The following is a 20,830-nucleotide window of genomic DNA, read 5'->3' on the forward strand; positions in this document are numbered from 1 at the left end:
CGACCATAAACATAGGTAAAGCAGTATTCTAAATGGCGAATAGCAAATGGATATTTGATTTTACATCGCGATTTTAAAAAACGCAATATCACGTTCCTTCGAAAGAGTGTACGTTCAACAATAAAATATTTCATCCCTTCCGAATAGTGTACTTTCGATAATAAAATATTTTATCATTTCGGAATGGTGTACTTCCAACAATAAAATATTTTATTCGCTCGCTGGAATGTACTTTACAAAACAGAATATGATATTCATCGTGAAAAATGTGTAGGATAATATTTCATACATTATATTACTTGCAAAAGCCAGAAAATATTTGTGCTACAATTCGGAATACTTCATCTGTTTAATTTCATATCAAGTTAATTATTTTTATTTTATTAAATCATATGCCTTTAGACATCTTAATCCATATATGGATAATAATATCTTCGGTAAACTCTGTCCGACTGCCTGTCCGCGTTTAAACGTTGAAATACGGCAAGAATTTGTTATCGGAAACAATTGTTATCGCAGAGCAAATTGGCTCGCTCCAGGGAATTATTTGACTTTCTGTAAAAATGTATTTTCGCGCTGACAGGTACGAGATTCTGATCTGTTCGGACCGCGACGGGTCCGCGTTTTAATATTATTTTTATCGTATCCAGTTTCTAATTGCGTACGCGTGTCCCATCTCTCTCTCTCTCTCTCTTCCGCCCCCTTTCCGCGCGATTTATTTGGATTCGATTGGCAAGTGTAACAAAGTCGTGACCCGACAAATGAAAATAAAAATCCATTTTCAATATCTATTTCCGCGGGGCAACAACAAACGACGCCCGGACTGGAATAATTGTATCCAATCGACGGTAAAATCGATTTTGAGCACGATAAAAACGCATCGAGCGAATCGTAAGGGAGAACGGCCGACCGGGACACCCCTTCCCCCTCTCCTGATCCGTAACTTCGATAATGTCCCTTGAACACAAACTATCGAGTAAAGTACATCGAGCTCGTAAAATAATTACCGATCAATCGAATTGGCGTTAATCGGGTAATTAGCCGTTAATCGAACCGTACGTTCCCGATCGTCTGCAACGTGTTCCATACAGAAAATAAACCCTGCGGGATATCCTGCTGGCGCCATTCGTTTTAATCTCTGACCCTATCGCGGCGCATTCATGCTAATGCCTCGTCTATTTACCGTCATCCCGATTATTTGCGCTCCGCGCCAAAAAATATTGCAACGTCGTGCGCGAGCGCGCGCGCGCGCGCGCACGTAAAGGTAATAGGGCCGTTGAAATTTCGACGGAAACTCGCGCATCGATGTTCGTCAATTTTTTGTTTTCGGGGGAAAATTGTTAACCGTGTTCGAAAAAACTTTTTTCGCCGAACAAATTTTTTCAATGGCTTGCCGGCACAAAACAATGCGCAATCGGACACAATGGGGATCGGGTAAATTAAAAAAATTCGTACAGTGATATTCAACAATTCTGCCTGGCGAAACTACTTGCGGCGTTTAAAATAATTACTTTATTGTTTGAAGATTTATCGTTGAATCTATTAGAAAAGAATTATTCGGAAGGCTTGTCGATTTAATCGAACAGCCGGAACAGCGTGGTAGTCAAATCTTGAAAATTTTTTAGAGTGACGCTTAACCGTTTGCATTCGAAGTTATTTTAACCGTAAATCTGAGATAAAATGTCTGGCTCGTATTATTTTCATTCTATGCAACAAGATGCAGTTTTATGCATACGAAATTGATTCTTGTCATTCGTACCAATAGTTTCGCTATTTAACAAATTTTTTAAAATCTAAACTTTGTTTGTATAAAAATTATCTTGAGACGTGACAAATTAGTGGTGACTCAGAGTCATCACTCGAGTGCAAGGGGTTATTATATTCGAGAAATCATTACATATAGACGCATCTTTAATCTATCGGAAAATCATTATTTTAATTGTTTTTATCGTAGCAAAAGTGTCACCGAAAAATGACGAGTATTAGAGGAACGAAAGAATCGAGAAAACGGAGGATTGCTTTTTATACGGGTGATCTCTTAAAAAGATGCAAAAAGACGACGCGGTGGTCGCGGATCGCTGTTCCGGTGAAAGGAACACGCTCGCGGAACGTTTCAATGAAACAATCAATAGGGTAAACATAATTTAATGAAACAACAACGTTCGTTATTCACGGCAGAACAATTCGATTTTCGCGGACGCGAGGCGCGGCTGAGCGTAGCGCCGTGTGAAAACTGGCCAATAACCATTATCCAGCCCGTTATATCGTCGATCTCCGTCCGGATCGAACGTTTACATAGAAATGGGACGCGCGCCGTCCGTTCCGCGAGACGCGCCGATAAGCACGTGGCCGATCGCGCACGTTCCCGATTTTATTAATTGCAGAAATTAATTCGGCGTCGGGCGCGCACGCGGACCGGCCCGCGCGCGTCGCGTTAAACTTTTCAATTAAGACTGGACAGTCAATCAAAGCTAATTGAGTCCGGGAACACGGCCGGCCGTTGATTGGATATTTTTAACGTAACCATTAGCGGTGTAGATGCCGTTTAACGCACACTTTTCACCGGCTCACCGGAACAAACAAAAAACCCACCGACGGTTTTTGTTTTTATCAGCGACGCCAAGACGAGTCGAGCGTGAAACCGACGGTCGGCTATCCGGAAAATCGTTCTCCGCTCTTTGCATAGAATTGCGAATTCTTTGTTGAGCCAACTACGAATTTGCACATTTTTTTTCCACCGTGATTATTGACTCTGGAAAACGGAACATTTTGACGATTGCCGAATGAAAATTTTTAAAGCTAAAAGACACGTGTTCTGCCCGGACGGAAAATGATATTTTCAATGATTCTCGGCGTGGAGAACGTCGAATCGATTTTGTGAATGTAATTATTTTTATAGTTTCTGTTATATCTAAATATTCTTACAGGTTTTGTAGTTTTAATAAATGGTGAATATATTTCTCTACCCAAGGAAACACTGCCATAAAAATTGCTGAAGATTTTTCTATATTTTTTTAATTCTTATGCGTTAACCCTAGGACGACTTCATGGGATAATCGGTGACTCCGCAACATTTTTAAATTATCTGCAAACGTGTAAATAAATACTAACACAAAGAATTTCTTCGTCCTCCGAACTCGTGCCGTGCTTCATAGCTTCCAATCTAAAAATAATAAATAACATTATGCTTGTCGCTCGCAACCCCACGATGTCACCTATACCGAAAAATGAAAGGGTGTCGTTCCGGGGTTAAAACCTGTTCTGTCGTCGCACTAATGCCAATTTCCTAACCCTAAATTCCCCGGAACCACTTCGGACAGCCCGAGCGAAGCGCCGCGGCCGTAATCTTTGCTAAGACAAAATGGTATTTTTCGAAGTTGTTAAACCGGACTTCCCCCCGCCGAAGGGAACGCAACAGCTCCGAGGGAACGGTGTCCGTCAATAGCGGAGCCGGAATCCTGCGCCGGAAGTGTCGCTATTAAGGTACCCGGACGCGTAGCACGGGGCAAACTGGATGTTCCGAACTCGTAAGCAGCCAATTAAGAATAACTACTTCAGCTGAGGCGTCTAGCTGAGTCGGACCCCGGCGCTATTCCGACGCCGGGTTACGATTTCTGGCAGCTTCAGTCGCTGATACAGTCTCGAGCCGGCAAGTTCCCGCTACTTCCCCAGTTCGACGACCACCCCCTGTCCTTGATGGCTAATTAGTTATTACTAATTGCCCGGAGTAGTTCGGTAGTTTCGATCCCGCCAGCTCGACACCGTGGTGTGAGACGCGTTCGCGCGGAACCTAAACCCCTCTCGAAGATAACACGTGCCGGCTCCGTGTGTACACAGATGGCGCCACCCCTCTTTCGACTCCTCCGCCCCCCGATTAACGTACTTTCTCCGACCGGGATTAGTTATTTATATTTTTCAGTCGCCGTCCGAGAATCTCGACATTTTTATTCGCTGTTATCTGCGCTGTACAGTTACTTGCTTTAACCCTTTGTGTTCAGGCGCGATATACGATCGCACCGTCCCGTCTTTCCGTTTGGGTTTAGGCTACGGTCAATTTGGTTATTGCCATGTTTTAGAATCGACTTTTAATGTTCATTCAATGGTTTCAATGCTTTACGACACTGGTACGGCCGAATAGTACCAAATGACATACCTGGGAATGCTAGCGTGGCCGTACCGTCCTTCTGGCAGTCGACGTGACCTAAACCCGCATAGAGCACAAAGGGGGCTCGGCAGTTTTATTTCTCACAATTTTTAAAGGATACAGCGGACGTCATTGTCAACGACGTCACGACTTTTTGGCGTTAGCCTGCCGAGCCAATCCCCATCGGACCACTTGATAAGTTTGTGTAACTGGTCGGTGTCCCCCTATTTTTGTAAATTCCTTGCGAAGGGATTCTTCTCCGCGTTTTAGCGGAGCGACAAAGCTAAAATTAGAATTCCGTCAACCGTCGATCATACGCCACGTTGTTTGTACATAGTTTCTGTCTTATTAAAATATAAGTACAGTTTTTAAATACCTTCGCTGAATATTGGGTTCAGTCGAAGACGTACATTGGTTGCGCAAATATTACCTGCGAACCTGTACGTACCTTAACACTTTGCACCCCAGTTGCGAGTCGGCGCTACTAAATTTCTCACGTTTCAAGATATATTTTTACGTTATTTATATTATTTATAGGTATTATTTATATTATTTATATTATTATGATTTATGCAAATAAGGCAAGCATTTCGATGAGGGAGCCTTGAATTTATCTAGCCGTCGCGTGTAATAGAATTTTTATTCGTTCCTTCTGAAATTCCCTAGAATTGGTCGAGAAAGTCAACGAAGTATTGGATGAGGAATTAGATGGACAGGGTCGGTGGACAATTAGCCGTCGGTACGGTCGTCTGTCGTGGACAGGCGATCCTTTCCAGCGGGATCGATGGATCGTAGAGTGTCGGTTGTCGTCGGAGCGTGTAACCGAAAGGGAAGAAAGAGGGTTGGCTCCGGTGCGGCGTCGCGACTCAACAAAAGACACGGCCGACGATTATTTTATTTATAGACACGCTAATGACCCTCCGCGGAACGAAAAAAAGTCTCGGCCAAGTCCGCTCGTTATTTCCTTCTTCCCTGCAGCCCTTGCGAGAGTCGGGCTCCTGCGCGTGGCACTCTCCGTTCCTTTAATCGGCGCAGTTGACGACGACGACGACGACAACGACAACGATTTGGCCGTCGTTCAAAACTCGACGACCGGCCCTCATTGTTTACGCCGCTCTATTATTTAAACTGAATCCGAGCCTGGTTTGAGCACCATCGTTTCTGGGATGCTTGATAGTGAATTATCGTGGCGTATCCTTTTAAGTGATATCGATGCAGTCTCTCTCTTTCGCAGCCTGTAATTAGTAAAACGAGTTATCGCAATAATTGATCGACTTCGTGAATTTTATCCTGGTTCACTGGTAATTATGGGGTTCTGTTATATAATTTTATTCGGTTGCTGGAAGGCTATAGGAATCCTGTAAAAATGACGATAGAAATCGTAGCTGACCAAAATCAGAGTAATTGTGGTTTAGCTTCGGAACTGCCGGGGACTAAATCACTTCTAAGTTAAGTCAGCTGTAATTTAAATTATTTCCACTTAAAATCAGGGATAATTTAAATCAGATCGATTTCAAATCGGGATTAATTTAAACCATGTTCAGCTTAAATTAGGTCCAGTTCAAGTATGCCCTTGCTTAAATCACTTGTAACTTTAATCAGACCTAATTTAAGTATAGTCTTACTTACTTCAGATCACATTCATGTCAAATTTAATTTAAGTCAGGTCGAATTTAAGTCAAATTTAATTTAAATCAGATCTAAATTAAATAAAATCTAATCGAAATCAAGTCTAATTTAAGTCGACTCTAGATCAAGTCTAATTTCATCAGGTCTAATTTAAATCAGGTCAAGTATAAATGAAACCTAACATGAATCAAATCTGATTTAAAACACTTGTTACTTGATCCAGGACTAGTTTGATTCAGGTCCAATTTGAATTATGTCTAGTGTAGTTCGTGCCAATACAAGTCAATTCGACAAAGATCATCCTGACCGAACCATTAAAATGATGTCCACTGTAAAATAACAGACTATTCGTAAATAAATACTACGATAGCTATATCGTAGATCATTTTGAGGCTCGCCCCGCGCACCCATAATTCCGCGTATATTTCAGTTCGGCCTCGGCCAAATCATTTTTAATTTAAATCTGCCTCACATGTCGAAAACACGTAGGTATTTCGAGTGAAGGGGAAAATGAAGCTCGTTCCGGGGATCGGGAAGTGGGGGATGGTAGGCCAGGATTTCCGACCGGAAACGGAGGCCGCACTCATTGCATTCAATCGACTTTCAATTAATGGCGGACTCCTATTTTCCGCGAAAGAGAGGGCAAAAATCGAGTGATAACGAAACGAAGCTATTCGCGTGGCAAATCGCTCTTACCCGTTCTCGATTCTATCTTCAGCCGTGATCGTGCGAATCACGCATACGATCAACGCTATACACCCTGTGTTCTCTCCTGTCTTCTAATTGGACCATCAATGTTTATTCAGATTTCCGCTGGTCGATAAGAACTCTTTACCCGCGGATAGCAATACGTTTTCATTAGCTCTGACAATTTAACAATATATACCATACAATTCTCAACATAATTTAACGATACCCTTTACAATTCTGACACTATAACTCGAAGATATTCCTTTCGAATCTGTACGTAGCATCTTCTTCACATTTATAAATAAATGCAAAGGTAAATATTTTAACGACATGCCCGCCATTTCTAAACACGGTTCGACGATACTCCTCGCGATACCGAGCCTCTGGAAGTTAATTAAAAATATTTCCCGTTCGATATAGCAGTCCCAAGATTGAACGGCGAGATGATTATTATATTCCCCTAATGTTTTCCCAGCGAAACGTTCGGCGCAGCTCAGGCAAGCTATTCCTGCTTGATCTGCGATTAACGATCTGACTGGGACGACGACTTAATCGGAATAACCGAGATTCCTGGCTCCAGGACCTGCAGCAGCCTCTGGAGTACCCAATTCCAGGTTAACCTCGTTCGTCCTGGTAACTAAGTGCCGCAATCCTGTCGTGGATTCTCGTTTCGAAACTTAATCGGCCCTACCAGAGCGTATCGAGATATCGCGTGTCGAAGAACGATCATCCAAGAACGAGCCTCTCGAATCTAACAAATTGCATACTGGGCCTCGGCCACGGGGAACATCACTTTCCGGGTGCCTCCGCGCGCGCAATAACCTCCGCGCAACAACGCAATATTTTTTCTGCCCCTCGTAACTCGCTCGATAGCGCGAATTAGAACAAAGGGAGAACCCTGGATGACGAATAGACCGCCGTAGACATCGCATTCATTGCCGGGAATCGTTTTCCTGAATTTTGCCGAGCCGATTTTTTGCCCGCTCTCACAGCTGACCCGTCGTTCCACGAGCGAACGACTGTGACAGTCGATGGCTGGGTCAGTAAAGCGGCTATCCCAATTTACGAACTGTTCGCATTTCACGAATTAGTCTATCATAGCTCTCACGTTATTTTATCAGGCATTTATTTAGTTTATTTGTCTTATCTCTTTTCGTATTTTTATTTTATTTATTTTGAACACTTGTCGATATGATATTAGGTTTACAAGGCAATCGTGAAAATGGTCTTGAGATTATTTAAACATTTGTATAAAATCATTGCATAAGTTAGAATTAAATAGGTACAAGTGAATTTCTATCTCAATACTATTGTTGGGGCGTCACGGCGTCGATCAGTAATAGCGACGAACTATGACGCTATAGAAGTGGACTGTATTAAAATGTGGACTTGGAATTTCACTCACTTTATTATTTAGCTTACTATAATACACTTTTGCTCTCAGGTTTAGAATTCTACACTAATTCGTGATCTATGTTCTACTCGTTTCTGTGGTCTAAATGTTTCTCTAGTCGAAATGTTTCTACTATTTTGACGTCGTACGAGCTTTTAGGAAAGCTCGGTCCAGGAAGAAGTTGGTGGAAGTGGTAACAAATCTAAAAGGTGGGGATCGGAAGAAACTCTATGGTAGGGGTTGGTTTTCGCAACGATTGACAGGGATTTCCTCCAGGTTTGAATGAAGCGTAAAAATACATAGCTGCTCGCGGAACGGTCGCGAGCCTGCCTTGGGCCTTCAGGCCTCTGTCCGCGGAGCCCCTTTGGAAACCCCCCGAGTTTTATGATGCCAGCGTTCGCTATTGAGACCGAAAACAGGAGATTGTAAACCGATTACCATGCGTCGCGCGAAATACTAAAATTACTTGATGGTTCGGTTCCTCAAAAATAGCATTTTACCATTACTAGCATCATAAACTATAATTTGTCTTCATTGTTTGAAAATCGTCCTTGGGGCCCTGTGCCCAGGACTCAACAACTATTATTGATTGATTAATCACGCGTAATGTTAAATGTTCAAAGCTGCTTGCATTCTCGTCGCGAGAGTGAGATAATAAAATTACGAAAAAAATTGTCAAAAGCAGAGTTTGTAAGTTGAAATTCGGGAAAAATGTCTTTAGAGTTTTCAGTGAACAGACAGTGATAAACCTAAACTGTCAATCGCCGCTTTGGCGGAAGTTCGAGACCTGTCCGAGAGATTCTTTCCGCAGTGATTTAGCAGACTACAATCAGGACACAATGAGCCCCGGAGTGTGTAGCGTGAACGAGGACGTCATTCTTTAGGACAGGTAGCAAAGAACACTTTGAGATCGCGGAGCCTGCAGGCGGGCATTCGTTAATTCGGTAAACAGAGAGGGCTGCGTCAAGGATGATGCGATATTAAAAGGAAATGATATAGGTGAACAAGAAGGCGGCGGGGCGGAAGGCGGGCAGGAGAGCGGAGGAGATAGGAAAGCAAGATGGGGTTGCATCGTGACAGCAAAGCCCTGGTCTTTCGCCGGTCAGAGGAGTTCCTTATCGAAATTCTTAATTAGAAAATTTTAATTATGTTTTGAGTCACTATGGAGTGGCGCTTGGCGAGAGAGGAGGCCAGCCTCCGAACACGTGAAGCGTGCGAAGATGGGGGGCGAGCCGTGAGGCAGAGGCCAGTTAAAAAGGGGAGGCTGGCGAGTGGTGCGGGTAGAACGAAACAGTGGGGGTTGCCGGGAAAGTTCCTTGCGCCGCGACGATAGCGAATTTCAGGGAGACGCGGAAGGGTTGCGCCGGGGCGAGGCCTGAAAATGCCGATGGTAATTAAGCTTGTGCCTCATAAAGATCCGCCCAACGACGTTGTCCTTCCGAGCCGATATTAAATTTCACCTGCGGCCCGCCCCATATCCGTACGACTCTTACATCCGCCGACAGATGGCAGCGGCCTGCCCCTTCCGACCCCCGTGCGCTTTCTCCGTGTTATCAATCGGCTGTCAGGACCGCCTTTCCGTTCGCCCCCCCCGCGCTCTCGATGACCGAGGGCGATCATTTCGCAGCGACGAGATGCAAGCCGGGTCGGGTCGATCGTCGACGATTGTAAATCCTCGCGAGCTTATCCCGTCACGTATTTACCAGGTTCGAGGCAGAGACAATGGCAGCTGATTCCCTCGATCGGTGCGTCCCATTTCGAAGGCTGCTCGAATGTCATAACGCGACACGTGCCGCGACTGCAATTACATTCGCAATCTGTTCGAATTCAATTCCGAGCTCTGCTAACGCCTGTGCAACGTGCGGTGGCGTACCTGTTGCCTGCGAATTTAACGAGACTTCGGGGACAATCGTCGTCTCTGCCCCCCGTGTCTCCAGGCAGCTGCCTGTCGATTCGCGCCTCAAAACCGATCTTTGGGGGTGACGGAAAGAACTTTCGAACTATCTCGAGCTGGCAGGCTGCGACTCGTCGTCACCGATTCCTCTCGATACAGCAGTCTATACATACTTAACAGAGGATCTGATTTAGGATGGTCGCAGTTCTGATCCTGCTGGGCATATTTTTACCGTAATTAACGACTCGCGCCTAACTTTGCCCCTACTACCGCTCTTAGACACCACTGGTAAGCGGTGTTTCGAAGAAACTCGAACCTAAAGACGTCGCTAACTCCTCCAAGGATAAGTTACTTCATCTTTACGGGGCAGTCATGAAAATGGCTGGAACGAGGACTAGACGCTATCTAAATCTAGTTCATACCTAGCGGACACCTAGTGGGCATCCATTTGGTACCTTCATCGTATCGCCTGAGCTTCAATGGACCTAACTTAATTCGATCTAAGCACACTCTAAGTCCAGATAGATAAGTCAAACTAACGCGAGTGTTTGGAGACATGATCGATCCCTATGGCACTTAATCCACCGTTGGACATCACGAATACAGGCTAGGGCTTCTGCTAAGTCATCTGCCAACCCTGCTGATAACGAAATCCTCTTCCCTTCAACCTCTAAGTTCCCCGGCGATTTTAAAATTGGGTCACGCCGACACCAGCGCTGGAAGGCTAACAAGAAAAGAATGACTATAACCTAGTGAACGAGAACAGTCGATTAGCAGTAGCCATCCTAATTCCCAAAGTCCGAGCGCAGGTTTACGGATAATCTACAAGGATTCTCAAGAGTCCTCTTGGAAATAGGAGCAACTGCTGGGACACGGTTTCCACTCACGTTTTACAGTTAAAGGACTTTTCAACTTCGCGGATGATGAGAACAATTACCGGGATAACAGCGGCGAGAGAGTCATTATTGTCTGAGTCCGAATAGCTACCGCGACGAGAGTTCCCGTTTTGTCTATTTAGGTTTCGATTTGCTCGGATTCGTTCGACGATTAAACGTTCCGAACGGGTGATCGGCGCTTTCGCGAATCGTTCGTCTGGCTTCGAAAGACACAATTTGCCGAAAAGTACGGGCAAGTCTGGCCGTATCACGGTCTGATAATCCGGCAACAGGTTACGCGGAGCCCGGAGTAACAATGTGGAATTGGTGATTCACGCGGCGCGGCGGCGACAAGTTAGCGTGGGCCAGATGAACAGGGGAAAATTGGCGAGCGACGGGGCGGGCGAGAAAGAGAGGCGCTTCATGGTCGGCCGAGCAGATGCCGAGGCTCGCGCGTATTGGCTAAAAATGTAAATTGTCCCAATAGCGTGCAACCCCGTTCATCGTTTAGTTTGTTCGTTCGTTCGAGCGCGCTCTGCCCAACGGCTGTGAAGTAATTGAAAACACGCGTCATCTCCGGTAACGATGACCGAGGGGTCCCGCTTTATGGCGTCCGGTACCCCGACCGCCTCTGTTTGCTTCCTCGACTTCCGATGCTGTCCTGCAGCGTGAAGAATCGTTTTACTGTCGGCTGACCAGTTGCAACTTCGTCGATTCGTTTACGCTGGCGCCATCTTCGAGGTTACTGCCACTGCCGCACCTGTTTGTCGAATCGGTGTTTAGTTGACCGAGTATACGTTTATATTGGCCAATATTTAAATTTTGCAATTTTCACATTTTTTATTGTATATTTATTGCCTTCGAAGATTGATAATTTTTTGATATTGGACACTTTTTCAGATGGCACTTTTGAGACAAAGTTGTGGAAATCGACCGGTTTATGGTCCTTATGGTACCTTTGATATTCCTTACTAAATTATACATTTTACAAAAGAGCTGTATTGAAACGAAACATGAATATGATCAAATGTATAATTATTACAATGCAAGATGCAAGAACCACATGTACATTCACTTCCTGCCTTAATCATTTTAACGAGCTGACACAATAATACAAACTATTCAAATGTCTGCTGCTTTACATCTAATAATTACAATGATTTATACGCTGAAAATTTTCAACATCTAACCGGTTAACCCATTCGCTGCCAAGCCTAAATTATATGAAGTCATTCCCATTGCCATTTATATTTTATCATTCTCTATAAGAAATAAAGTATTATTTTTGTAAAAAATTTTATTTGTAGTATTTTTTCAAGTTTTTCACATATTTATATTTATGTTTGTGGCCACAAAAAATTTGCTAATTCAAAAGCCTGCATGTTATAATATATTTAAAGTAGGACGAGTATACTCGTCCTGGCAATGCGTGACACCCTGCCAAAGACGAGTATACTCGTCCTTGGCAGCGAATGGGTTAAACCTTGAAGCGACACTAAAATCACTTTGGCCAGAAGATCGGATTTCCCACACTACGCACGTGTCGCCGAAATTATGGTCGAACAAATAATCGAGCAAGTGCGACGGAAAGATTTCTAGCAGCACACTAACGACGCACACTCTATACACGTGAAAAATTCCAGAAATTATCCCCACCGAGATAGATTTAAATTTCGGCGATTGGTCGTCGGAGATGACGCTTGCGGAATGTCAAACTCGGCCTTCGACGGCCAAATTCCACGGAGCCGGTTGACTCACCGCGGCTGACATTTCTATTTGCCCGGGATCTTTTTGTCTTTCTTCCTCTCGTTTTCCCGTGCCGCGCCGCCGGCCCCTCGCGCCCCCCCCCCCCCCCCCCCCCATCCCCCTGTCTTCGGTGATGTCCCCACGCGTTTCCCTCTCAGCGCGCAGTTAATCGCCGTCGAATTAGCCATGGTTGGATACAGAATTAATCAAACGCGGACGGCCGAGGAAGAAAAGAGGTCGACGAGCACGGGCGAACGGGAGAAACACCGAGGAAAATAGAAAAAGTGGTCGGAACCGGGTGGAAATAAAAGGCCGGAGGATATTCCGGGCCGTGGACACCAGAGGTGGACGACGACGACGACGACGACGGCGACGACGTCGTGGTCCTTTTATCCCGCTGTATTAACACGGAACAACGTGAGCAATTATCGCTTTGTCCGGGTGACGTTTTCCGCCTCGTTCGCCGCGAGCTTAGGCGGCATCTTCGACGGACCAAGTTCCGACCAGAGTTCGCCGAAGAGTAATCCGATTAACGATTCACGATTACAACTCGTCGGCTGTCGCAACTAATCTAATATAATTTACAACAACGTCGCGGACGAGTCACAATCATTGCTTATTAATCGGATTATTTTTTCATTCATGATTCACGATTACAACTCGTCGGTTGCTGCAGCTACTAATCGAACATAATTTACAACGGCACAGACGATTCGTAATTACCAATTATTGATCGGATTAATTTTTTTGCCGAATTATTGCGGACATAATTATAATCTAATTAACGGTAACGACGTATTTACGATTAATGATTGCGATACCACTGCGAGAGAGGATCGCTCGAGTAATCGAAGGAAATGTAATCGTCACGAGTGACGTAGTAATCCATTAATCAAGTAATCGTTGTAATATTCTGGTAACGATCGATCGATGAATGATTATGCTTGCCACGACTACCGTTCGCGATCAATTACGAAAGTAATCACGAAATAATCGATCACCGGCCGGCGGCTCGGGTTCCTCCGGCTATATCCACGATCCTGGAATAAATTCTCGTTTTCCGACGCGTTGCGTCTTCTCGATTACGCTCGTTTCTTTAATTGCTTCTGTTTCGCCGGCGAAAACGGCGGAGTCTTAAGTATGACCCCGCGCGGTGATCGGACGAGAGAGGCAGCTTGCCTGTTCGATCGAGGCTAATCTGGAAATCGAGGGAAGACAGCCGCGATCGGCGCCGCAGGATCCCGGTTGAATCCTGGAGGGATGAAGCATCGTGATCTCGGATGAGGAGCGATTTCCTTGTCCGTATCAAAATGAGAAATCCAGGTCGCATTAATGAGTGCAATCGGTCGGCCCTGTGCGCCAGCTTCCGATCGATCGATACACGTTTCGTGCTACTAATTGGCAATCAGTGTACGTGCATTAGAAGCATTGACAGTGACGCGTGAATGATGATGTGCCGCGGACGTTTAGTGTGATTTTCTGCTAATGATAGAAGATAATAGCTGACGGCTGAACCGACGGGAGAACCGAGGCAAACAAGTTTCGTTCTTCCACGATGTGGTTACGCGTTCGGACCATTTAAATGACTCGTATGTTCGCGGAGGTAACGAGGGCGGCGCAAAAGTTTTGCTAAATATATTATGCAACCTGCTGTGTCTGGGAACATTGCTGTTTTTCCAAGCGCGGTTGTCGTCGAACGTAATTCAATCTGGGTTGTGCCTGAGTTTCTGACCGGGGTTGATTTAGGTAATAGAGAATAAAAGTAGATTTAATTTCTCGTGATCTAGATTGATATGAGACCTGGACTAAGCATTTTAAAGTAGAATTATACCTGGTCCTAGTGCAATAGAATAAAATTACACCTGGTCCAAGTACTCTTGAATATAATTACACCTGGTCCAAGTACTCTTGAATATAATTACACCTGGGTTAAGTACTCTGGAATAAAATTAGACTTGGTCTAGGTACTCTAGAACAAAAGTAGACTTGGTACAAGTGCTCTAAAATGACATTAAATCTGCCCCAAGTACTCTAGAATAAAATTACACCTCACCCAAGTACTCTAAAATAAAACTAGTTCTGGTCTAAATACTCTATAATCGAATTAAACCTGATCTAAGTACTCTAAAATACAATTAACCTTGGTTCTAGGTACTTTACAATAAAATTATACTTAGTCCAAGTAGTCTGAAATAAAATTAGATTTGTTCCATGTACCCTAAAGAAAATTTTACTTGGTCCAGATGCTCTAAATAAGAGCTAATTCAACTACAGCACAGTCAAATTAGCTTTGAAGTAGAACCATATTCAAATTAGGTACTCCAACCTAGAATTAGCTCCTGCTCAAACACTGTAAAGTAAAATTAAATCGCATCTAGGTCTTCCAGATATAGCCAGACCTAGTTTAGGTACTCTAAACTAGAATTAGATCCTAATCAGGTACTTTAGTCCAAGTTTAGCGTCAGTCTAGATACCTCGTATAGTTTTAGATCCGTATCAGGTGCTCCAAGTCAGAATTAGACTCGCTCCAGGCACATCGCGTCAAAGCTGCGTCGAGGCCATTCCCGTCGACGAGTATCGCATACATTATGCCAGGATTTATCGAATTAGCCGGACATTGCTAGGCTAATTCTTGCGCGCCGTCTGTGTGCCGCGCTTCACAGGGAACGGTCCCGCGGCATCGGAAAGGGTCGTAACGCGTCATATTTAATCCGGGCGTGAATGAATTCTTTTTCGCGAACTTATCTCTCGTACAGTCCGTGGAATAACGCAGCGGCAGCGGCGCGCGCGCGCGCGGGGGTCCGTTTCTGACCGTCTTTCCGAGCCGTCAGCTCCGGCTCGAGAAACGCTCGCCCGTGTTTTATGCAAGCCTCGGGTTTTATGCAATGAGACTGCAATATCAAACGCCGCGCCGCTAGAGGCGAGCGAGCAGAGTGCCGCTGAATAAAATATCCGGTCCTATAAAAAAAAAAGAAGGTGCCGGAGAGAGTGAGAAGCCGCGCGAGATGAAGATAGCGGGAGAGAGAGAGAGAGAGAGAGAGAGAGAGAGAGAGAGAGAGAGAGCGAGGGCGGCTAGGCGAAAACACGGCGCCGATCGAACGTCGTCCACCAAGGGTCCGTGGATCCGATCCTCGATCCCCGTATATCCCGGTTGTTGTTCCCGGAAACACGTGTTCCGGAACGTCTTCCTGTCGCGCGCAAATACCGTCGGGCATTTTCGAGAATTATCGCGGCGATCGACGCGGACCCACTGTCGCACCCCCACGTGTCGACGCTCGCTGGGTTTACGACTCAAAGGTGGCGACACGATCCGGGTTCGCAATGCCGACCGTGACTTCTCAGCAATTTTACGAATTAAGAATTTCCATGCGTGCTGTGGAATCTAGGTAGAGGAGGAGCCAATTACTGAACCCTCTTGTTGGCCGCCTTCAGAAGCTTTCGTTACTCAACGCAACTTTAGGAATTCGAACGACATTTCTTGAGGACTTGGACTTTATTATATTATTATTCATGCTTTTTTAAATCGCACCTGTATGTGTTGGTAGATGAATGTAAATTCAAAGTTTCCTTGGTCGATAGAAATTCTCCTGCGACTTGATTATCAATAACTATTAGCTAAATTAGCCAGTTAAACTGTCTATATAAATTCTTATTCGACTGAATATTTATTCCGTAACATCGAATCCAATTTTATTCCACTAAATGTTTAGTCAAATCAATTTTCATTCGACTAAAAAGTCCTTTTCTATATCCATTATCCACCTCTCATAAAATGTAACAACGAACCCTGAAAAATGTCCAATAAAATGTCTCAATTTCCAATCGAAAACCTAATTCAGTTTCTTCAGAAAAAATTTATAAAGACAGCCTCGCCATTGGAAACCTTTGCGAGATCTAACGACGACTAATTCGCTGGTGGCCGCGGGGGGTAGTGCGTCACAGGCACGCGAATTAATGGGTTAATCGATACAGAGGATTCCCATAAGAATTCCGGCGAGCGTAGCGAAGGAAAAAGAAAGAGGGGATGGTTGAAGGATGGTTTCGAAACTTAGATTGGTGTCACGTGGCCGTGGTTGATCTGCGAGATGCTGCGGAAGGGGGAGCGGGGGCAGGCGCGGCCGGGTGGCAGGGTTTTCGCAGAGGGAGCTGCAGAAGGAAACGTTGTAACAGCACGATCCGAGGCGGCTTAACCGGCAAATCCGACGTAAGACCTCCCGCGAAATCTCTATTTCCGTGAACGCGGTGTTTCCACGCTGTTCCCGTGCTCGACCGAGCTATCCACTTCTCCCTCCCCTCTTGCTCTCTGTCCCTCTCGATCTGCCTTTTTCTCTTTCATCTTCTTTCTCTCTTTCTCTCTACCTCGTTTTCTCTTTCTCTGTATCAACCTGCCTCTCTTTCTCGATTTCTCGCTGTCTCTCTTTTTCTCTCTGTACCTCTCTTTCTCTCATTCTCTGTATTTCTTTCTCTTCTCTTTTTCCCTCCTTCTAACTCTTTCCTCCCTTCCTTTTTGTCGCTCTGTCTCCGTCTGTCTCTCTCTCCCCGTTTCTGTATCTCCACATCTCTCTCTCTCTCTCTCCCCCCGTCATTGTATCTCCGTCTCTCACCCCCGTTCTCTTGATCTCCTCTCCCCCCATTTCTCCGTATTCTCTTCCGCTCGCTGTTTAACGTTAAGAAAAATTCGCAGCAACTTCGGAGCACTTCACTTTTCCGATGCTTCCCCACCCCGGCGCCACTTTGTTATCTCGCTTGGGCACAATTTCGCGATCGCAGTTTCGTTCTACCGGATGTGCTCGCCGGCTATCCGGCTTCAAGCCGGCTTCCTAGAAGAGATTCTTCTCCCGAAGACCGCGGGAACTTCGTCCCTGCCGCTTCCGGGATTTCCGACGCGACCATCCATCTCGCGTGATTCGACGCGGCGCACAATGTTGCGATAAATGGTTAATTAGGTGGACGAAACTTGTAACTTGATTTCGTAAAGAGCAGATATGCCTGGTCGTGGCAAGTGATGTTAGTGCGGTAGGAATATTAACGTTTCTCTGCCGGTGTTGCTGTCCCGGGAGTCGGTCATGCCGGCGCAAATTAATTAACAGCTTAAGCATTCGTTGCGTTATGTTTCCCGAGACTGTTCGCGCGAGCTGCGATTTGGGATTAACAAGAATTTATGTTGATCGAATGAGTTTTGTGTTTAGTTTGCAAGAGAAATTTTTCTGTTTCGAAGTAGCGGTGAAAGTAACGTTGTTTCGATGCGTTGTTTCTCTTTAATCGAAGTTTTTAAATTTTAATATTGTAAAGAAGGAGATAGTATTGCGTTGTATGAACTATATTATTTAGTAACTAACAATTTGTACTATAACATAATATTTCACGAAATTAAATATTCTGGAAGGAACCAGAGAATTGTCTAACAAGGATGACTAAGTATATCGCCATGCCACGATTGCCAGGAATGATCATAACTCGTCGAATTACATTGACACATAGACTGCCTTCAACGATGTATTAATTTCACTAATACTATGACTATAACTAATTCTCTCATACTCGTACTCATTAACGAAATCAATACACTGTCGACAAGAATATGATTACATTTCATCATATCAGTTCATATATTATAATTCTATGCAGAGAATATTATACCCACAGCCCCTTAAAATCGCCTTATAAAAATGCATGGCAGTAAACCTGTTAATTTAGGGCCAGCCTGGCTCAGGTTCTTCTTAACACAGCGACCACTTAGCTCGGATCCGGCGAGTTAACGCGCCCGTAACTTCGGGGACCGGGTAACTCGTAGAAAGCGAAGCAAATTCGAATTTCCACGGAGGTGTGGAAAACACACGTAAGGCGAGGGCCCGTGTCACGGCTTACGGTCCACTGAACTAAATACGGTCGTAGCGGCCAGCCCGATCTTGGCGCTCGTGGTGTGTATACGTTGGTCTTCAGCGGAGCGATCACGTTGACTCTAACCAGGTTTTGGTCGATCCCCGGACGTGTGTAATCCCGTCTACACGAGTTCCGCCGCGGTTCACGTTAATCTTAATGGATTAATTTCTTAATTGGTTGCCGAGGTATAATTGAAATGTACCTGGAGAAGAGCGCGCGCGCGCGCGCGGCAGGGGCGAGGTTCTGTGATGAAACTCCGCAACTGCGGAACTCTCCCCGAGTCTTCGACCGACCCCCCTCCCTCCCTCCCTCCCTCCGGCCCGGTTACCTGGGACTGGATCGGGACGAGTTCGGAACAATGTTTGCGCGAAGCGTGTCGCCTCCGCGCCCGGGAAAAGTTCATCGGTAGATACCTGGAGCCGTAGTTCCGCAGCCTTTGTTACACTTTCTGCATTCCGCGAGGATTTAAGATAAGGAAAACGCGGCCGGGCGCTTTGTTCCGCGAAAGCGGCACCAAGTTTGCTGATTGCGCGGCTAGGCTCGCCGGGAACATTGCGACTTGGATTTTCTTCGGTTTCCGCGTGACACGGGAGACACGTTGCACACCACCTTTGCCAGTTTGTCTGCCGGCGGCCCCGAACGTTTTACTTCGTCGGGGTTACTCGTTTTAAAGCCCTCGCGAGTCCCTCCGATGGATCCCGATCGGCCGTTTCGCTTTCTACGATCTACCAGCCGAAGCCAGGCGGCTGCCGCGACTGGCTAGAAGGAGGCTTTGCGCTACGTCTGACCACTCATTGCCACTCTTTCAACGATTACACGTGCTGACACGTGTTGGTATTTATGGGGTTGGAAATAATTGTACTTATTTATATCAATTGGCAACTAAGAAGCTAATTTATGTCCAACTGGGACTAAGATTTTGATTTAAGCAGCGTTAATGTAGGCTTTGACTAAGTTAGACTGGGGTTGAACTAGTCTCGATCTATGTTGGACTGGGTTTAGACTGATCTTGGCCTAAGTCAGATTGGATTGAAAGTAGTTTTGATCTAAGTTAGACTGGCTTTAAACTACTCTTGATCTAAATCAGGCTGGGCTTAAACTAGTTTCGATTTAAGAGAGGTTGGGTTCAAGCTAGCCTTGATCTAAGTCAAACTGGGTTTAAATTATCCTTCATCTTAGTTATATTTGATTTCAACTATACTTGATCTAAAATAAATTGGATTTAGCCTAGTTCTGATCTCAGTCAGACTGAGCTGAAACTAGTCTCGAATTGAATAAGTCCATGACTAGTACATTGTGTTTGCCGCCCAATTTTATAAGTTAATCGCTTTCATATGATTCACGTAAACAAATTGTAGTCACGACACAATGAATTCTACTGTAATTTTTATGTCGCACCATCTTCTATTATTAATCGTATTTCGCGCTCTTTTAACGAATCTATCGTTCGCCGTATATTCGATCCGTACAGTCGACTAATGTGTGTGTACCTTTTCCTGTGTTTCAGGTAGGTCTAGTAAGCAATAAATTGATTTGTGTTCTGTGCACGAAGGGAAAGTACGTGCGAAGATTCTAGACAGTATGATGATGGCAAACCTACCCCCCGTAATGCTGCAACCCCTAACCGACTATGGAATGCTGACTCCTACCCTCGGAATAAAGGTGAGTCGCGATCATTCAGTATCGATTGGCATTCAAGACCATCGAGCAACTTCTTTTTCCTATCTTCTTATCATAAGCCGAACGGGAGAAAAAACAAAGAGAGCGACAAACACGTGAAATCGTTTCGATAACGAGAGAGATAAGAAAGAGAAAAAAAAGATCATACGGAATCAGTGTCAGGCGAACTAAACGCCAAAGTCCGGTGTCCTCTTTGGGTAAGTGAACCAACGTCGTAACAAACTTTGTTGCTACCTCTCTGCCAGCGAACGATGCAGCGCGGTGTGTAAATGGATGTCCACCTATTTTCTTTGACTTGTGTAGTGCTTTATTGATGTCACGGCGACAAAGTACCGATGTGACGTATCCGTGCGTGATATTATTCAATGTGTTCTCTTGTCTTGTTCTGTTTCTGTTCTATTGCCGGAGTTAGCATGCTATCGGAAACACAACTTTTTCCCGCGTGTGCGTGTGCGTGTGTATCGAAGGTGGAGGAGCCAATCGCTGGGCCACGTTGCCGGACTTCGGGAGCAAAGAGACCGCTGAAAATGAAATTAAAAAGACAAATTTTAACGTATACTCGCTGTTCCGTTTTCCCGTAATTTTAATACGTTTTACCAATCGAATCAGCAATTCATCGACTGGCTGTTTATAAAAATTGTTCAGAAACCACAATAATCCCGCCAATAATCTGTCAAATTATTTAGATCATTATAATTCTACAGGATCATTATTATTTCAACGATAATTTTGGGCGCATCGAAAAGCCTATTAATATGCTTCCAACAAATAATAATCATAGTATCTTAATTAGTACATGTTTCATTCAAACGGGTAAATAATTATTCGTATTTAAATTGAAAAACCCTAATACGTTTTATCCGATAAACATAGAGTTAATTATGGTAGAAAATAAA

At 44.8% G+C, this 20,830-nt stretch overlaps 1 protein-coding gene across 6 annotated transcripts in view; it reads left to right on the top strand.

Moving 5' to 3' along the window:
* Nucleotides 1-20,830, top strand: part of Heph (polypyrimidine tract-binding protein 1 heph) — a 504,094-nt gene that overhangs the window by 178,862 nt on the left and 304,402 nt on the right. For 5 of the 6 annotated variants that reach the window (XM_078187508.1, XM_078187509.1, XM_078187511.1 and 2 more), the window contains exon 2: nucleotides 19,762-19,916. The exons of the other annotated variant lie outside the window; for it this stretch is intronic. In XM_078187508.1, the coding sequence (XP_078043634.1) occupies nucleotides 19,836-19,916 (81 nt within the window). In that variant the 5' untranslated portion in view covers nucleotides 19,762-19,835. The remainder of the gene's footprint in view (nucleotides 1-19,761; nucleotides 19,917-20,830) is intronic. 6 annotated transcript variants of the gene reach the window in all.

This window comes from Augochlora pura, chromosome 7, assembly GCF_028453695.1.
Source record: "Augochlora pura isolate Apur16 chromosome 7, APUR_v2.2.1, whole genome shotgun sequence".
Taxonomy (NCBI): domain Eukaryota; kingdom Metazoa; phylum Arthropoda; class Insecta; order Hymenoptera; family Halictidae; genus Augochlora; species Augochlora pura.